This window comes from Nipponia nippon, unplaced genomic scaffold (assembly GCF_047370975.1).
Source record: "Nipponia nippon isolate SJK-2023a ecotype South Korea unplaced genomic scaffold, ASM4737097v1 scaffold_20, whole genome shotgun sequence".
NCBI classification, from domain to species: Eukaryota; Metazoa; Chordata; class Aves; order Pelecaniformes; family Threskiornithidae; genus Nipponia; species Nipponia nippon.
This window is the reverse complement of record NW_028262337.1, coordinates 7,661,401-7,679,474: the sequence shown is the minus strand read 5'-3', so window position 1 is coordinate 7,679,474 and position 18,074 is coordinate 7,661,401. Positions and strand designations below refer to the sequence as shown.

At 43.4% G+C, this 18,074-nt stretch overlaps 1 protein-coding gene and 1 long non-coding RNA gene across 7 annotated transcripts in view; one reads left to right on the top strand and one right to left on the bottom strand.

The window, feature by feature from the left end:
- Positions 1–1,208, bottom strand: part of ZSWIM6 (zinc finger SWIM-type containing 6) — a 114,679-nt gene extending 113,471 nt beyond the window's left edge. For all 5 annotated transcript variants that reach the window (XM_087759762.1, XM_087759761.1, XM_087759764.1 and 2 more), the window contains exon 1: positions 695–1,208. In XM_087759762.1, the coding sequence (XP_087615888.1) occupies positions 695–1,141 (447 nt within the window). In that variant the 5' untranslated portion in view covers positions 1,142–1,208. The remainder of the gene's footprint in view (positions 1–694) is intronic.
- Positions 1,209–1,496: 288 nt separating this feature from the next.
- On the top strand, positions 1,497–17,527 carry LOC148055576 (uncharacterized). 2 transcript variants are annotated; one of them, XR_015705250.1, is made up of 3 exons: positions 1,497–1,587; positions 1,665–1,739; positions 10,796–17,527. It is a non-coding gene; the product is annotated as an uncharacterized LOC148055576 (long non-coding RNA). The 2 variants fall into 2 exon arrangements; XR_015705251.1 differs by lacking the exon at positions 10,796–17,527 and adding an exon at positions 4,245–4,673.
- The last annotated feature ends 547 nt before the right edge of the window (positions 17,528–18,074 follow it).

Below are 18,074 nucleotides of genomic sequence, written 5' to 3'. Positions count from 1 at the left end.
TTGTTCGCCGATCCCCCCGCACACCCGCTGCCGGGGTCTCGCACCGCTTTTATGTCTTTATTTTGGACGCTGGCGCATCCCGCCCGCCCCCCCCCCCCCGCCGGCCGCCCTTCTGCTGATTCATTTCCACCGGCGGTCCCCCCGGGATGGGGGGGCGGCATCTCCTCGCTATTGTGGCTCGGGGTAAGGCGATGACCCGGATTACCGGGGGTGGGCGCTGGGAGGGGGCAGAGCCAAACGGGATTACACGGGCTAGATTACCGGGAGCGGGCACGGCGCCGTCGGGGGGCGGGGGGAGTTAAAGGGACAGGCGGGGGGCGGCCCGCCCGGCGGCGGGGGCCGCGGCCCTGTCACGGAGCCAGGGAGTTACTCCGTGTCCCGGGTGCGAGGGGGAGGAGACCGGCGGAGGAAGTTGCCCGGCCCGCATTACAGCCGCGGAGCGAAGGGCTCGTCCGGGCCGGGCGACGGGGGGCAGCTCCCCGCCCGCGCTGCCGGACGCCCCCCGCCCCGCTCCAGGGGCTGCCGGGGGAGGCTCCGGCCGCCGGGGCCGCGGAGGGAGGGCGGGCGGGAGGCGGCTGCCCGGGTGGCAGGCGGGTGACACGCAGGGGGGAGACCCGCGGCGGGGGAGGCCGGCGGCGCCCTGCCCGGCTGGCGGCGGCCCGGCTCCGGAGCGCGGCCCCGGCCCGTGACTCACCGACTTGCAGGACGTTATCGACGCAGCCGCCGTCGAGCAGAGCGATGCCCCTGCGGAAGGGCAGGCGGTTCTCGTCGGCGGCGGCGTCCGCGGCCCCGCCGGGCGCCGTGACGGCTCCCCCGGGGGCGGCGGCGGGGTCCTCGGCGCCGGTGTTGAAGGAGGAGTACATGCAGATCTCCCTCTCGCTGCGGGGGAAGGACCAGTAGACGATCCTGCGCTGCACCGGCTCCGGGATCCGCTCGAACCGCTCCTCCACCCGCTGGAAGGGCCACTTCTCCGCCACCTTGCGAGCCGCGATGTCCAGCAGGGACTCGGGGCTCTGCGTCTTGCCGAGCGGCAGCAGCCCCAGGGCGGCGGCGGCGGCTGCGGAGGAGGGTCCGGCGCAGAGCGCCCCGCTGCCGGGTCCGGCGCCGCCCGCCCGCTGGCCCGGCCTGCACCCCGAGCCATAGCCGGGTCTGCAGCAGAGGCGCTTGGCGGGGGGAGGGAGCTGACCGCGCTCCGCCATGATCGCGCCGCTTCTAAGCAGACAGCGGAAGTGGCTGTACCCTATAAACGGCTCCAGGAAGGCAGCGAACGGCCGCCAGGCGGGACACGCCCCCCTCCTGCCCTTATATGGAGGCAGGGGCGGTGCCGTATGCAAATCGCCGTCACAAACGTAAATAGAACGGGCCGGGGAAGGGTGGTGGAGTCTCGGAGGGCAGGTAGGAGGGGCGCGAAGGGGCAAAAGGCCTGGGCTCCTGCCCCAGAGGCGGGCCGAAACGGGCAAAGCCCGTTTCGGCCCGCCTCTGGAGCAGGAGCCCGGGTGGATGCACCGACCCGTGCCCGCAACCGGCCCGGGAGGCATCTGAGCGAGGCGCGCCCCATATGCTTACCCCTCTACTAGAGGCACTACGGTAACGGTGCGCGCGCGCGGGTTTGCAACCCCCCCCCCACCCCCCACCCCGCCCCCAACACTCCTCCCCGTTGCCAGCTTGGCTTCGCAGATGGTCCGGCTTGGAAGAGCTCCGGTAGCCCAAGGTGAAGGGCCGGTGGCCACAGACCCGCGGTGAGTCAATTGAAGGCAATCAAGGCCCGGGTGTCGGGAAGGGGCCGCGCCGGGGGCGGCGCTGGCCACCTGCCCCGGCTGGTGTTTAGCGAGGGGCGAGGGTGCGGCAGAGCGCGAAGTGGCGAGGATTCGGTTTGTTTTTCCGCGTTCGCTGAAAAACAAACAAACAAACAAACAAAACCCACCCAAAAACAACGTACCGTTCGGGATCGCACCGACTCCTCAGATTAAACGGCCTTCCTGAAAAAATTAAAAAAAAAAAATTAAAATAATGAGAAGATGAACGACGGCGGCAGGCTGAGGGTATCCGGCTGCTGGGTAGCGCGGGGTAAAGACCAGCCGCTGCCCCTGCTTGCAGCAGGGGGTTCTGGCCCTCATCACAGCCACGCTGCTCACGTAGCGTATTAGGAGAACACTGTACGGCACGGATCAGGGCTCGCAAATAAAGCCGATACCGTCTCTCCTATTTTGACGTATCGTTTTAGAGCAATCAACATTTTTTTATTAATTATTTTGGAACTTTGGCATGGATGTTGCATTTTTGGCGACTGGCGGTTGACAACAATACTTATGCATCCGGCTTGGATTTAACAATGAACCAGCACTTGCTAGCGTGCAATGCAGAGGCCGTAATTGGAGCGCCTGCTGGCTTCATTCACGTAGGCTGGTTTACCCAGCTAGACTACATTTTCCATGATGCAACGCACGTCTCCAGCTGGGAGGTGAGGCGGCCTCGTCAGGGAAGGCGGCGAGAGAGTGTCAAGTGTGCCGGGATCGAAGAAGTACGAATGACATCAAGCTTGACTCGAAACTTAACATCTACTTTTTGTTTCCACCAAAACCCCAGACTAGAACAATAGCTTATTTTATAAACAGGGGGTTGAAGAGGTTTGCAGAAACTGCATTTTCCGTTAAAAGTGGATGGCAAATTGAATGAACCCTATCAGACTTGCTGACTTTGAAGAAAGATCAGCAGAAACCTGAAGGTGGTTTAGAATGTGCAAGCACTGGCTTTCTTTATATGCTTGTTAGCTCTTAGACAGTAGCGCTGATTTGGAATTTGACAGGTAGAGAATTTTTTTACATCTAGAACTTTTTTTTTTTTTTTTCTTTTTCTGCAGTCAGTTGCTTATAGTAAGAAAACAACTGATTTTTTTTTTAACCAAGGAGTTTAAACTGCGGACTACAGACGGGGCCTAAGCTATGTTCTGTATAGTTTACTTTTTGTATATACTACAAGTTTTTTTTTTTTTCTTTGGGATCGTGAGAGCTACCTTCTGGGTAAGAAATGTGTATGAACTGATGCTTGTGCTTCTGAGTATAGACCACACAAAATAATTACTCTTGAGGTGCGAGTTTCATAAGTCCACAGATACCTTGCTGGGATATTAACTGGCCTCTTCCTCATTTTAGGCATATATTTTACAAGTGATCTACTGGATTTATAAACTTATCTCCAGCTATATTTTGGAGGTGTTAAGGAGCCTGAATGCTAAAGGCCAGAGATGAGGATGTAGTACTTTCTTTTTCCTATTAATATGGTATTGGTTTTGGTATTTCTGAGAGCAGTGGAATGTGTAGGAGGTAAAAAAAGAACTTCATGATTGCACGTGTATGAGAGCAGAGGAAAATGATATTTAATTTTCACCCCACCACTTACTCTTTGTTAATAATTGTTCACATCTCGAAGCAATTTTTCTTCTATGTTGTCCTAGCGCTATTTCTGTTTTAAACAAGTGTCTAGCAAGTCAGTAAAAATGCTCTTCTAAATTGGGTAATGGCTGTTCTTTACCAGGTCTTAGCCACCTGCTGCAGTAAAAATAACACACTAATGCCACTGAAAGAATTCTTCCCATCATAGTAAAGAAACTTTACAGGAAAAATTGAGAAGTAAGAAGAGTGAGAGGAATGCTCGTGAACAACAAAACATCCATAATCAGCATAAGTAGCCCATGTGTCGTTTATCTCAACTTGGTCATTCTTCTGTCTTTTCAGATCTGGCAGAAATTATTAAATTTGCTTAAGAAATCCCCGAGAAAAGCCCATAGATCCACCTCTTTCATCCATCTGCCACTCAACAGGAATAGCTATTTCCCATTAAGTCTATGAATATCAGTAGCTACACGGGATGCTGGTGAAGCTTTTTTATTTCTGGGCTATAGAGCCCATGAAGAGGTAATGGCATCTTTGCTCTTGGCATTCCGCCATAAGCACCAGGTATGCTTCTCCTTGGGCTCCCTCTGCACTGGTGTAGCACCACAACGGCTTGCAAATTATCATCTGAGACTGAAGTTCCTTTGTCCTGCCAGTTTTTCCCCTTGAGCTCCTTTACTTTTCTGAAAGCAAGTGGGAAGATGCATTAACTCCAGGGAAGAAACTAAAATGTGTTAAAGCCACACCTGAACCGTATTTTAAATTCTAGTTAGTTTTTCTTTCAGTGGATGTTCTTCTTGTGCAAAGACCTTGCTGAACTGAGCGTTCATTTCTTCTTTTTCTGCCTCACAGTTTTGGGAGGTCTGTGTTCCAGAGCTACGCAGAGAAGAAGGAATGGCTGCAGAACAGCAACCTTGACTTGGTTAACTTCCTGCACATAATCAAAGGCTATTCTATGAGCTGCTTGGAAAAATACCCTTGGCCACCACTCAGTGAAATTCCTTCTTAATAATCTTTCAAAGCGTTAGGCCACTTGCAGTCATTTTTGCTCATTCCAGTAAAACACGTGGGGCTTGAGCATTCTACCAGTTGTGCTGATTTAAAAGAAAGATCGCATACAGCTGAACAGTTGTCTTTGTACGAAGCAGATAATGGTCTAAATGTAGACAAATGGATGGCAGACAACCTAATGCTGGCCAACACGAGTCACTCTGGTGGTTAAATCTTATCTGGAAAGATGAGACTCAGCATTCCTGCACTGAAGCTGAACAAGAATCTGGATTCATGTGCTGCATAAAATATTTCTAAACATGGGGAGGTAGGGGGTCAGAGATGAAGAGGAGGAAACTGGGGAAGGGAGGCCAGAGGGTTCTCAAGCTAGAGCTTTAGCCAAAAAAAAAAAAAAAAAAAAAACACCACAAGAAAAATTACTTGAGGTGACAGCAGTAAAATAATCAAATACAAGAATGACTGATGGACCTACTGAAACAGCTGAATTTACAATGCTAAGCAAAGTCTTTTTTTATCCTGTTTCTTTAAGCCTTTTTAGATAACTAGGCACTTCAGTTCTTATAAGAAAGCTATAGGTTTTACAGATACCAAATGTATTCTAACATTTATCATTTGAAAGCTTGAAAAACCCTGCTGTAGGTAAACATAGTGAATTATCACTGCGCTTTGCAGTGTAGTCACTCTGGAAATTCAAATACAGGAAAAATGGGCAGTCGTGGTGAGCATCGGTGAAGTTATCATCTTAAGATTGGTCAATGAAGAAAACAGTGTAGTTGGTCAATAACTTTGGTTTTACAATGTTTTCTTAAAACGGTTTCCTTCATTATGATCAGAAACTATTTTTAATTTAAGGAGTTAAAAAAAAGAACACTTGCCTTTTACTAGCCTTTTAAATCAAACACTGTAGGATAAATATTGCCAGTGCTTCAGAGTCTCTCTGTTAAAGTGAAAATAAACCAGCAGCACTGAATGAGCCCTTTCAAAGTGCAGCTTTTTATTCTAATTAAATTCCATGATGATTCCAAAACTGGAGTCAGAGGCTAGAATCTAAAAGCGTTTAGGAAAATGTACTTAAAATACTAAGGGTGCTTTACCAGTATTCTAGAATAATGAAGAGAGACAAACATCTTAATTTGAGCTAAATCCTCTTGACATTCATTTCTGTCTCCTCTGCCTTTTTGTGGCTTGATACTTGACGTATGAAGTCATTCTGAGATGGACTGAAGGGGAAGGCATTGTGTCTGCCATAGTCCCAGAGCTGTGTGAATTAATGCTGCTCTGTATTTCCTCAAGCAATGAGCACATTCAGTTTACATTTATTGAGAATAGACCCTGGGAATGAATTATTTCTTCCTTATAAGGAGCCTTGTGTTGGGATAGCTGTTGGGGCAGTTTAGCTCACTACTAAGTTACTAGGGATAAAAGCATCACTGTAAAATGATAATGTGCAAGTGGCTTCTTAAAATTAAACATGTTGGACTGATTTAGAGGGTTCAGAATTTCAAAGTCTTGGAATAGAGGAATAAGAGTGTCTCACCTTTCTTCAGAGTTTTAACTTACTTACTAGTTGCAAAAAGTCAAAAGCAGAAAATCCTGTCTCTGAGAGGAATCTAGATTTAACATCCCTCTGGGTTTGTTGTGACCTTCTATAGATCCAAGTTGCAGAATTCATGAACACTCAAAGTAAAATCAGTGTTATTCCTCTCACAGGCTTTTGTAAACTTTATTTTTAAAGGGTTATATTTTTCTAATACCAAAATAAAAGCAAATTTGATGAAAACTTCAGGTTTTAAAATAACTTTCTTATAGGTATTCTCTCTCTTTACTGCAAATACATACACTTAATTGTAGTAAAGTAGTTTAAAAAAAAAAAAAAAAAAGATTCCTCAAAGCTTTATCCTCTTCTGGTCATACATCCTCCACCAAAAATGTGATAGGCCAGTTCAGAAGTTAATCAGGTGCAAAATGCCACCAATCGGTCTACCAGCAGATGTAGGATCACCTCAGAACATGTAATGTACAGAAAGTGAAGTGGACTGGTGGTCTAAAAGGAAACATTATCGGACTGCCTTCTTGTGGATAAGCATCCTACACTAACAGACCTCCTTTTTATCTTCTCGAGCTTCCTCCCTTTAAACTGCACTTTACTTTAGACTTCCTTGCGTTAGACCAAATAACTACCTTGCTGTGGCAGGCAACATAATAATTCTTGGGCAGAAACTCTGCATGAAGAAGGGCATGCAAGCCTCAATCCACTAATGTCAGGAACAAAAGGCATTGCTTACCCAGATTTTCACCTGTGGCAAAGAGAGAGAAACAACATATCCTAAAATCCTGACAAGTGCTTTTTCCAGGATGCTAGGTGCTGGTAGAATGGATTTAAAGAAAAAAAAAAAAAAAAAAAAAAGGCAACACCCACCCACCCCACCCCCCAAAAAAAACCAAAAACAAACAAACCAAAAACCAACAAAAAACTCCTCCAAAACCCTCTTTCTCCCATTTCAAGAAGTCTGAGTCCAGATTCATTCAGGACGGCAAGAGAGCTGTACTTAGAAGGGAACAGCTTAAATATGCCAAAAACTGAAGCCCCTGCCTATGCGCTATAGAGATGAGGTGTGTATCAGTAGGACCCTTGCTGTGCTGGTGCCTCCTTGTCTCCACCAGCACAGCCAAGACAGCAGTGCAAGGAGGAGGAAAGTATAGCTAACTGGCCAGCAATGGCTTTGGATACTTGCCAGCCTTCTGTGAACTTCTCTGCCTTTATAAATTATAGCTGAGGACCCACAGAAAGTATGGAGGCAGAGAAAAGGCAGAGACAGCTAAGCAACACTTAAATGGTTCCTCTTTAAAAAACTGGCATTACACAAAAAGCTTGGGTACAATGTCTGCTTCCCCTAACTTGGTCACCAGTGATTGCATTTAGCAAGCTGGGGAAACTGAGCTGGGCTTTAAGATTTTTTTCGTAACAGTCTATTTAAAAATTGATTCCTACAGGTACTTAAATTCTTCGTTTACAAGTATTTGAACAGTATTGCAAACCTGCCTCTAGCTTTGCTAGGACTGAAACACCCAGTCAGGATTTACAGCTGACTCTTTTCTAGGGTTGTATCAGAGACAAACTTAACAAGGTAGTGCTCTAAATATGAGGGCTTCTGTATAATTCAGACACCTTATGAATTTAGGACTGAGATTTTTCTGTATGGCAGAAAAATTATGCTGTGCCATCTGGTTAAGCTTCATTTGGTCTAAGAGGACTATGCACTGAGGAATAATTAATATAAGACTCAATGCGAGAGTATAACATTTTGTGGAATTGTTTTCACTCCTTCTCTCCCCCCCTGCTCCAATTTAGTCTTCTATTTGTATCTGTATAGCAGTATTTGGTGTCAACTCCATCCTTAAGCAAAGTGCTATTGAAGTACTTTTGCAGGTTGGGTTTAACTAAGTAAAACTTGGGCATTTGTCCCAGGGCTTTAGAAAGCATTTGAAATTTTGTAGCCCAAGTGCTAATTAGACTGATGTGTACTTGTTTTACCAAGTTATCCCTGCAATGCCTAGTGACTGAGCTGTGGAATACTGCATCTGTTTGGAGCAGTCAACTTTCAAAGTTAAACACAGCTTACCAATGTATATCTTGGATGATGCTGATGTGCTGTCACTTTTATATTATACCCCAACTGTAAGTATTTTCATTGTGTATTTGCCTGTTTCTATCCCTCCATTCTCTTTCCCATCTTCTTTTGACCCTACTTCGGTGCTGCCCCTTCATTGTACACTGTACTGCTCTGTCCTGACTAATGCCCTGTAAACTTTCCATCCGCTTACCTTCCTTCTTCCTATTCTTCCTGTCCTGCAGTCTTGGAAATTGTACCAGAGCTAATATCCCAAGCTAAGCCTTGTAATCAAATTCAGAGGATAGAGATAAGCTATGGTTAGAGCTCTGCAGTAAAATTTTGTCAGAGAAACCAGTACTTCTTTCCACTTCAGTAGCTTCAAAGGTTTCATTGGAATCTCTTTGTTGGAGCAGGGATTTAATTTTTTTTTCCTACTGGTCTGTCACTAAACAACATCTAACTTTTGAAGTTGCTCTGAATAACAACATCTGACTTTTGAAGTTGCTCTGAATAGAAAGGGAGAGCATTCTTCTTTTTCCTCTTCTGTGCTCCAGGGATTAAGATGAGCTGAGAGATATGCCTCTGCTGCACTTCTCCACTTGGAATAATAGTGGCACAATGTATTCTCATATTTCCGGAAAGTTAATGCTTTGAGCCTCTTCCAGGGAGGTATTAGGAGCTGCAAGAATTTGGCAGTTTTACTACTGGAAAGGAAGGGACCCCTTGATACTTAGTACGTATCCATGCTTCTTTGCTTCAATACATTAGGCAGGACTCATGGGACAGCTGTCTTACTGCTAGACACTGTCCTCTGCTGGTCTGTACTGGGGTCCTTCAGAAGGAACAGGTACAGGCACTGTGTGTGGTGTGGTTCGAATGCTCCAGGAGATACTGTGTCAGATACTGTGACTGCAAGCTTAGGCAGGTGTCACCATCAGTCATCCTGCGGATGTTGTGATCCATGAGCAGGAGGGGTAGAAATCTATTCTGGTGTGTTCATGTAAAATACGGTTTTTAGTGGTTCCAAAAAATGGAGCCTCTGGGCAGGGACAGGTCTCTATGGAGCCTCTGAATTCATCCAGTTGTGGTGAAGGTCCGGTGCTATGTTACTGCTCCCCCAGTCTGAGCAGATGGAAGAATCTTTCCAGTACCCTACCTCAGAACTGCTTCCCAGTTAGTACTTTTAATATATGCTTCTCAGAGCTTTGTTACAGACAGCACAAAAATCACTTTCAATGGTTCTGCGCAGGAGCAGCAGAGCCTGAGCATGGTTTTCACTCTGCTCGGGCCAGCAGTGCAGGCACCAAAGCTCTCCATATGCACGCTTGGACAACCAGTACTGAGTCAGTTTGCATTCCACTCTGATCTTTCAATTTATCTCTGCAAACATAAAGGCTTTGATTTTTGTTTTTTAAAACAAAAGTTTACTGGCTGCAGTTGAATGGCTGCTTTTGAAGTTCACTAGGAAAGCTAGAGATTCTTTTTTTAAAAAAGAAAATAAGAAATCACTAGGATATGAGTTAAGAGTGGAAGAACTGAGGAAGAGAAGGGCAAAACTAATACGAGTAAGATTTGAAGGATGAATGTATAAACCCAGTCCTTTGCCAACTCCACCCTCTAAATGGCATTTACTGCCAGGGAAATTGGATCCACCCTGGACTGATTCTAGCATCAGGAAAATCCTCCTAAAATAGCTCTGGGCCTTGCAGAAGTTGCAGTTTCCTCTCCCAATAATTGATGCTGTGGTGGCAACCTCCATCTGGTACTCGTGAGTTGCAGTCACCACATCTGCTAAGGGGAAGAAGGCAACTTTTTCCCTTTGCTCAGAATCTCTTGCCTTGTCTGCAATGATGGTCCTAGGAGTGAAAAATCACTTGCTAAGTTTCAGCGCTTCTTAAAAGGCATGGTGTCCTCTGTACTGGCAACTTGGAAATGAAACTGCAATCTCTGCTTACTCAGATTTTAAGGGGTGTAAATGAAGAGGAACCACTTTAAGAGTACCTGGGGATTGGTCTAAGTTGCACTATTGACATTGAATGTGGGTTTATTTCATACTGTTTACTAAATGGGGAGTATAACCATGGCAACATTCATGACACCCTCTGTATGGATCTGCCAACACGAGACTGAAATTAGTATGCAGAAGACAACTGTTTGAAAGTAGCTTGAGAACCGAAAAATCATGTTTCAGACTACAGTGCAGATGAGAATATACTTCAGCATCTGCAGAGTGAACATTATGCAATATTTACTACTTTGGCTTACGCTGATATCAGCAAGAGTATTTGTGGTATCATTTGTATAGATCTTGCCTTGATGAGTGAAAGCATAATGGTGTAAATACTAATAGCCAGTGGTGATTCTTACTAGCCCCATAACAACCATAATTTTGTGTGAAGTATACGTAAAAAATACAAATACTACTAGCCTTTCATGCTCAGCTGCAATGCAAAGATAGCTAAAATCTTTTTTCCAAGTCTACTTGGAAAAAATATAAAGAATGACAATTCCTAGACAAGGTGAAGGTTCTACTGGCTGCATATAAAGAAAAGAGGTGTGGGGTGAATGGGAATAAGGAGGGGAATATAAAAGGAAGTTCTAAATCTGAGTTAGTCCTCTGCTGTCCCAGGTATAAACTATTCATAAACTTAGTCTAATAAATATTTTTTGTTGTTGCACGTTGTGATGTTCTTGCAGAAGTCATTTATATGGGAAGTTATGGTCTGACAGAATGAAAGTGGATTGAATAATAGCTTGCTGCTTCATGTCTCTCCACAGGTCACTTCTTTCCGAAAGGAGCAGAGTCAACCCAACTACACGTTTCTCATTGAGTCATACCAGCTGTTGCAAGTAATGCTGAACAAAAATAATTCCCTGGTTACTCTGCCTGCACTTTTATCTGTGGTTAGCTTCACTGTTTTTGTTTAAGTCAGTTTATTCTTTTGTGTGCATCTGTCACATAGCAGGAAAGACATGTTTCTGTAAGTAAGCTTCACAAGTCGTTTAGGAGATGTGTAGGAAAATATAGAAATGCTTTTAACTAACTTTCGAAAGTTGGCTGGAGTTTAAGCTGACTCTGCGCTTTCAACAGATGCTCAGAACAGTGACTGCTCTTTATTGCCTCAACACACCATCTTGGGATAACACATCAGCCAGTCTGATGGAATATTTTATGTAGAGTTACTACTTCCCGTGAGTCAGTGCTGTAAATGGCAATTACGTCTGCAAAGAACACAGCATCATTCATGTACCTTGCTGCTCTCATGGCTAGAAGTGGTACATTTAGGGAAGGTTGTGTTAGTCATAAGAATCATGTGGATCTATAGAAATTATGGAAATATTGCTAGTAAAAGACAGAAGACTGAATAATTAAATATTTTTCATGTTTGAAGCATGCGGGTAAACCCCAAACTTCTGTAACTTCACTAGGTGAGAAAACACATCCTATTCCAGGAGTAACCCAGGAGCATGTTAGCTATCAAAGCTAGGTTTAAAGTAACACGTTCAGATAACCTTAATTCAGTGTTTATATTCAAACTGACCAAACAGCTGTCTGTATTGCTGCTGTTTGTTTTCAGTAAATTTGAAACTGAGAAAGACAATCCAGAGGATTTGACGAAGTTTAAAGTACTGGCAGTAAAAAGGGTAAAGAGGACAATCCAGATGATTTTTGGCTAGCATCCATGTAGGCAAAAAATGTATAACTGATAGGTAAGCTGTTAAAGAAAATCAGTAGAACTAATGTTGGTCAATATGGGTATATGAAAAACAGACCTGACCACAGTTTTATTAAACAACACACTTGATAAAAAATACAGTGTTTACATAACAGTAGTGTTTATGTAATACTTAGACTTTTTGCAAATATTTTTGCTTACCACTGCCTGACACTTTTTGTATGTCAGGCTAATTTAATCAATATGACCTGTTAATTAATAGAATATTGGTTAACTGACAGCTGAAAACAAAACAGTGAATGGAGGATTCTAACTGAGCAAGTATATTCATATTAGGGTTATTTTAGGAATCGCTTTTGGCCATGTTGTCGTGGTTTAACCCCGTCCAGCAACTAAGCCCCACACAGCCACTTGCTCACTCCCCCTCGGTCGAATGTGGGAGAGAACTGGAAGAGTAAAAGTGAGAAAACTCGTGGGTTGAGATACAGACAGTTTAACAGGTGAAGCAAAAGCCGTGCACACAAGCAAAGCAAAACAAGGAATTCATTCACTCCTTCCCATCAGCAGGCAGGTGTTCAGCCATCTCCAGGAAAGCAGGGCTCCATCACGCGTAACGGTTACTTGGGAAGACAAATTCCATCACCCCAAACGCCTCCACCTTCCTTCTTCGTCCCCCAGCTTTATATGCTGAGCATGATGTCATATGGTATGGAACAGCCCTTTGGTCAGTTGGGATCAGCCGTCCCAGCTGTGTCCCCTCCCAGCTTCTTGTGCAGCCCCAGCCTCCTCGCTGGTGGGGTGGGGTGAGAAGCAGAAAAGGCCTTGACTCTGTGTAAGCACTGCTCAGCAGTAACGGAAACATCCCTGTGTTATCAACACTGTTCTCGGCACAAATCCAAAACATAGCCCCATACTAGCTACTAGGAAGAAAATTAACTCTACCCCAGCCAAAACCAGCACACTTGTGTTATTTAATGTTTGTTGTAAATAACATCAAAGATTGTGCAAAATTATTAATGATACTCATAGATGACCCAAAATATCGGGGATGTAATGAGCAACAAAGATAAGTAATTGATGCAGTCCAGATGACTTTATTTAATAAGCTGGGTGCACGCAGACAAGAGTTTTGTGGCTGTTAAGTAATGTATCTGTGAACAGTGAAGGCAGATTGTCCTTTTTACCTGTACATTTGGTCTGCCCACCAAATACCAGAGCTCAAGAATGGAGAAGACACCCAAATTTGGAGCCACTGAAGGTCAGTTGAGCAAGGTGTTCTCAAAATAAAATTCGCTAGCAAACAGAGCCTTTTGTTTTAGGGGAGTCTAAGCCTTCAATTTGTTTTCCTGGGTTTCCTTGTGTATCATGGCTCTGATCATCTCTAAAGCGTTCAGTTATGTTACATGCTTACATAACTTTATTTTGGCATCTCAAAGTAATGCTAGAACATCCTTATGGTATAGATTTACTCTACTTTTGAACCTTGAGCCAGTCTTTTTAAATATGTCTTATACCATAGATGCGTCACTACTTCTGTTACTCTTTCTCTGCCTTGCATTGCCTTTTCACATGTATGTGTATTTGCTATCATTCAACATTACACTATCATCTAATCATCAGCAAGTTTGCCGACGATGTTTTTCCCCTATGAAGACAATCCCCATGACAGATGATCTCTTGGCTCTCTAACTGGCCCAGCTTATGCATGCAAGGCAGCCTTAAAACTAGTGGGGCTCAACAAAAAAGTATGTCTTTTTCTTTCTATGCACTCATTCTTCTTTGTCTCTCTCAGCTTCACTAGTATCAAGAGTTAGAGCTCTATGAAATTGTTCCAGATAATTTCTGAACAAGTCTATTGGTACAGCTGTAACAAAAAAGGGAATAAAGCCATGTCTGCAGATAATTCCCATAGTCTAATCATCAGTCATGTTATGGCAAAGTTGATGTTGCTGTTGCCTTTTTCATCTTCAGACATTTGTGTTTTGCTGGCTATAAAAAGAACTGAAAATGCTGGTTGGAATTTTTCTTCTGTTAACAAGTTTTTATTTGGGGATTTGGAGGAGGAATGAAGAGGCGCAGAGAGATTTGTCGAGGAAGGTAACAATGAATGAACTCTTAAATATGGTGTTTTGGTCAAAACGCCTCATGTAATTGTCGGCTATACAAAGAGAAATTTCTAGGGACTACAAAGACAGTACTAGTTCTATGTTTGGCACTGAAACATTTCTTGGTGGAATTTGCTTCGTCCAGTTTAGGATTCAAGAAGATTGTTGGTAGACAGAAAAGGTGGAGAGAAGAGCCAGAAAAATCATTGATTCATGCGGTATGATACAAAAAAAGTTTTTCTGCTTAGTTTATCAAACAGAAAAGTGTATTGACTGCAGTCCAAGAGTATCTGCAATGAAACAGAAACTTAATACCTGGATTTTCCATCTAGCTGACAAAGACATAACAGGATCCAATTGCTGGATGTTGACACTGAAAAAAATCAGACTAGAACCAAGTGGTACAGTTTTCCCTAAATAATGAGCAGTTAACCATTGGAACAGTTCAATGAAAATTATAATGGGTTTTCCATCTCTAGTACTTTTAACCTCAAGACATGTCTGTCTTAAAAGACATATTCTAGCTGTACTCCACAGTAGTTCAGGAAATCTCAGGGACTTCTTGTGGCAAAACAGATCAGCCCAGATGGTCACAGTGGATGTTCCAGCCTTATCTCTCATGGGTACCAAGGTGGTTTGGTTCTTCCTTCAGCTCTACTATAGGTTTACTTCATGATCCTGTTTTTTGCCTAGGGATGCTGACATTTGTACTGGAGCTTCAGTGCAGCTGCAGCAGTTTACGAAAGGGCATAATCATCTGTAAATGGTATAGTGTGGCAAGGGATCCAAACTGCATACAAGCCTGTTTTAAAGATGTATGCAGAGGATAGGCAGCCACATGTGGCATTTTAGGACTGCTTTTTCTTGTTTATTCCAGTTTCTGAGCAACAGTCTTGTGAATTAACAGTGTATCTGGTGATTCTGTGCTACTATGTAAGCTTGTGGTCATTTATGCCTCCAATACTGTTTTGGGTTCTTTGCTCATGTATTAACTCTTGCATACCTCTGTGATTTTAAATGCACTAAGGGTATGTCCATATTGACAATTGATTTTCTAGCTTGTCCAAAACTTGCAACTTGTGTTTGGGCACTTGTTTGTAAAGTGTTATTTAGTCCTTCAAATAAAAAGTACAAAAGTAATTAGTAACATTAGTTTATCATTATTTACACCAAACCAATTCCCTCTTTGTGCATAGAAAACTAAAATTATATCCTTGCTTGGCTGAAAACTTCCTTTCTGCAAGTTATAAAAAAAGCAAATATCCCTTACAATGGCTACTTCAGCCTGCTTGCAGCTTGGGGCAAAACCACATTGGCAGAAGGACAATGTCTGGTTTCTGATGGCTGTGAAGCCTCTCTGAACTCGACCTGGATATGAACTTATACAAAAGGGACCTCTGTGCAGTGACAAGAACTTGAAAACAGAATATAATTACATAAGAAATTTAAAATAAGTTGGGGAGCATGTTTGAATGAGATTAGCATTCCAAGTAGTCCCTAACAAGAATTGGATATTTGTATCTGTGTTGCCACTCATTTTTCTTTATGACTGATCATCTGAATTTTTCTGTTAAGCTTCCTCTAAGCTGAGACCTTACACCTGATAGCAATCCTTCTTAACAGCCTTTTGGTGCAAAGTTGGCCTAGGTATCCTATACAAGTCTCCCAACTTCTTTAATTACTTTGATGCTGATAAGGAAGGGATGTGTTTAAAAAGCATCACAAAGGACCCTGTGTTTTCCTGTTATGTATTGAAGAAGCTAATAAATTGCATGATCTTAAGAAATCAAGAGAAGTAGGAGCCACAGTGGTGTCATGGAAGAAGTAGGTAGCACTGGTCACCTCGCTATTGCAGCACTGACCAGGAGGGAGCTGCGCTAATTGCTGTCCTTGATATCAGTAGCTCCAGGGCTTAGCCTCTATTCGGATGAAGCTAGTTTCTCACTAAGCTCCCGAACAGTTATTTTACTACTGAGGAGATTCTTTATTCTCCTCTAGGGGTAGCTTTTCTCTTCTACATTCTCATCAGACTGCCTTGCATGTTCTTTGTAGTTTCGCTGGTCAACACTCATTGAGGAGTACATGTGATGTGTCACTCCTTCCTCATCCATCTTTGCTCCAGATAGCTGTTCGATTATACTTGAGCTACTCTGGAAATCTATGGGTAAGCAAAGCATCAAGTCTCTAAGTAGGCCTTATGTCATACGCCTGAACCTCTCACGTGGATGGTCCGATGTTTCTGTGCCTTGAGATTCCCAGTTTTGGATTGACTGCTTTTAAGAATCATCTTTAACTTTGGATCTTTGTGTGTCCCCTCCATAGTAAAGACTCTGCCTGGCAGATCTCACTGAGACAGGAGGCTCCAAAGTACAACTGTCATGTTGACTGTCATGTTGATCATCATTAAGACGATGGCTCAGTACCTCAGGCCTCCACAGCTGATTTTTGCCTTGTCCTACTGGAGTCTTGTGTCTCAGATGCTATTGCTTGTGTTGCAACAAAGTCACAAGGAGAGACCTTGCAAAGCAGCACAGCATTAGCTGGTCTACGCACAGCTACTCTTGACCATCATTTCCACCTTTCTCATGGGCATCTGAAGAAACAAATTTCGATCTGTGGCTGTGGGGGGAAAGAAGACAAAACCTTCTCCATCCTCCTATCCCCAGTTTGGCTCCCTGTCTTTGCATTGAAGGAGGTTTCTCTTCTGAAAGAGCCCAAGTCTTTTGGGCTTCTGATGAGGTTTTCCTGCGATACACACCAGGTTTATGTCAAAGTGCTGTAATAGCAGTCAGTTGTTTGTAACAGCAATATAATTGCTCTTCCAGGCTGAAAGTATTCCTGGCTGAGGTACTCTTGAAGGTTGTTTCAGCTCCGTAGATATAATCTTGTTTCTGCTACAAAATGGTGAGCCTAATCTGCACTTTAAATTACAATGAAATCATATCCACAAACTGGCAGGCATTCCCCAGACTGTCACACTTTGCTTTTAACATATGGGTTGACTGACACAATCAGATCAAATGATTTTCCAGACTTTTTGCTATATCCACTAGGCAGCATTTCTCATTTAAGATTCCTGTCGTGAGGCTGTATCTCCGATGATAGCTTAGATTCTCATCTGCTGTAAATTATCATAGTTCCAGTCAACTTCAATGGATTTGATAATTTATGCCATCTGAGGTTCTGCATCTGAAAACTCTGTAATAAAAAGCAGCTGCTACTTTAACTAATCTGAAAAATGATAAGTGCCTAGTATGTGTCTCAGTCTAGCTGTCTTAATACCTGTTACTCAGCTGCCAGCAGACCACTGCATACTGGAGAATTAAAGCCCTTTGTCCTGCATCTGAGTAACTGGGATTGTGTCCTCTGTTTTATCAAAAATGAAAGTTGAACAGAGACTACCATAGTCCTTGACAGCAACTTTGCTGGGAGACCCGAAAGCCCACACTCCTTTGGCAAAGCCTGTGAGTTTGGCTCTGCTAGAAGCTAGTCATATCTTTATACTGACCATGAACATTACATATATTATACATATGCAATATTTTAGAGCAGTTACTTAGGTTCATCACTTTAATGTGTTTTAGTTTTGATTTCTATATTCGTCTTCAAGCCATGTGAACATTACTTGATGTTCGGTATCAATTTGAACTTGTAAAGAATATGAGATTGCACAGATATCAACTATTTATATCAAGAATATGGTACGAATTTGTAAAGTGTTTCACAGAAAACACGGTCTCTGACCTAGTCCAGAATGTGATACTGTAAATAAAGTGCCTATCACTATATGTTTGAAGAAAATGTGTCTTCTTTATTTACAGTTCTTGATTTAGCTCTCCACAAAAGTCATCATTTTTATATGACTAGAGTATGTTATGCAATTTTGCCTGTAAAGAACTACTTGTGACATAAAGCATCAAATTTCCCCTATTTAAAATGTATATACAATTGTGCTCTTTATTTTAGTAACAACAAGGTGTAGCTATAAATACCACCTTTTCTGTAAATCACGTAGAGTGCTGGCTCAGGCATACTCCATGACTGCTACCCAGTGGGGACACTTCTAGTGAATGACAGAAGTTTTTGTCCATGCTCTAAAACAATCCTTAATAGGTCAGCAAGAAAAAGAATAAACTTTTATTCCAGCTTGTTCCTCAGAAATCACTGGTCTGACTGTCTTTGCATCTTGCAGAGACTTCATCTAGACCTGAAAGTAACTTTTCCTGGTATGCGTGAGTAGAAGCATTAATAAATGACAGAATGCTGGATTTTAGG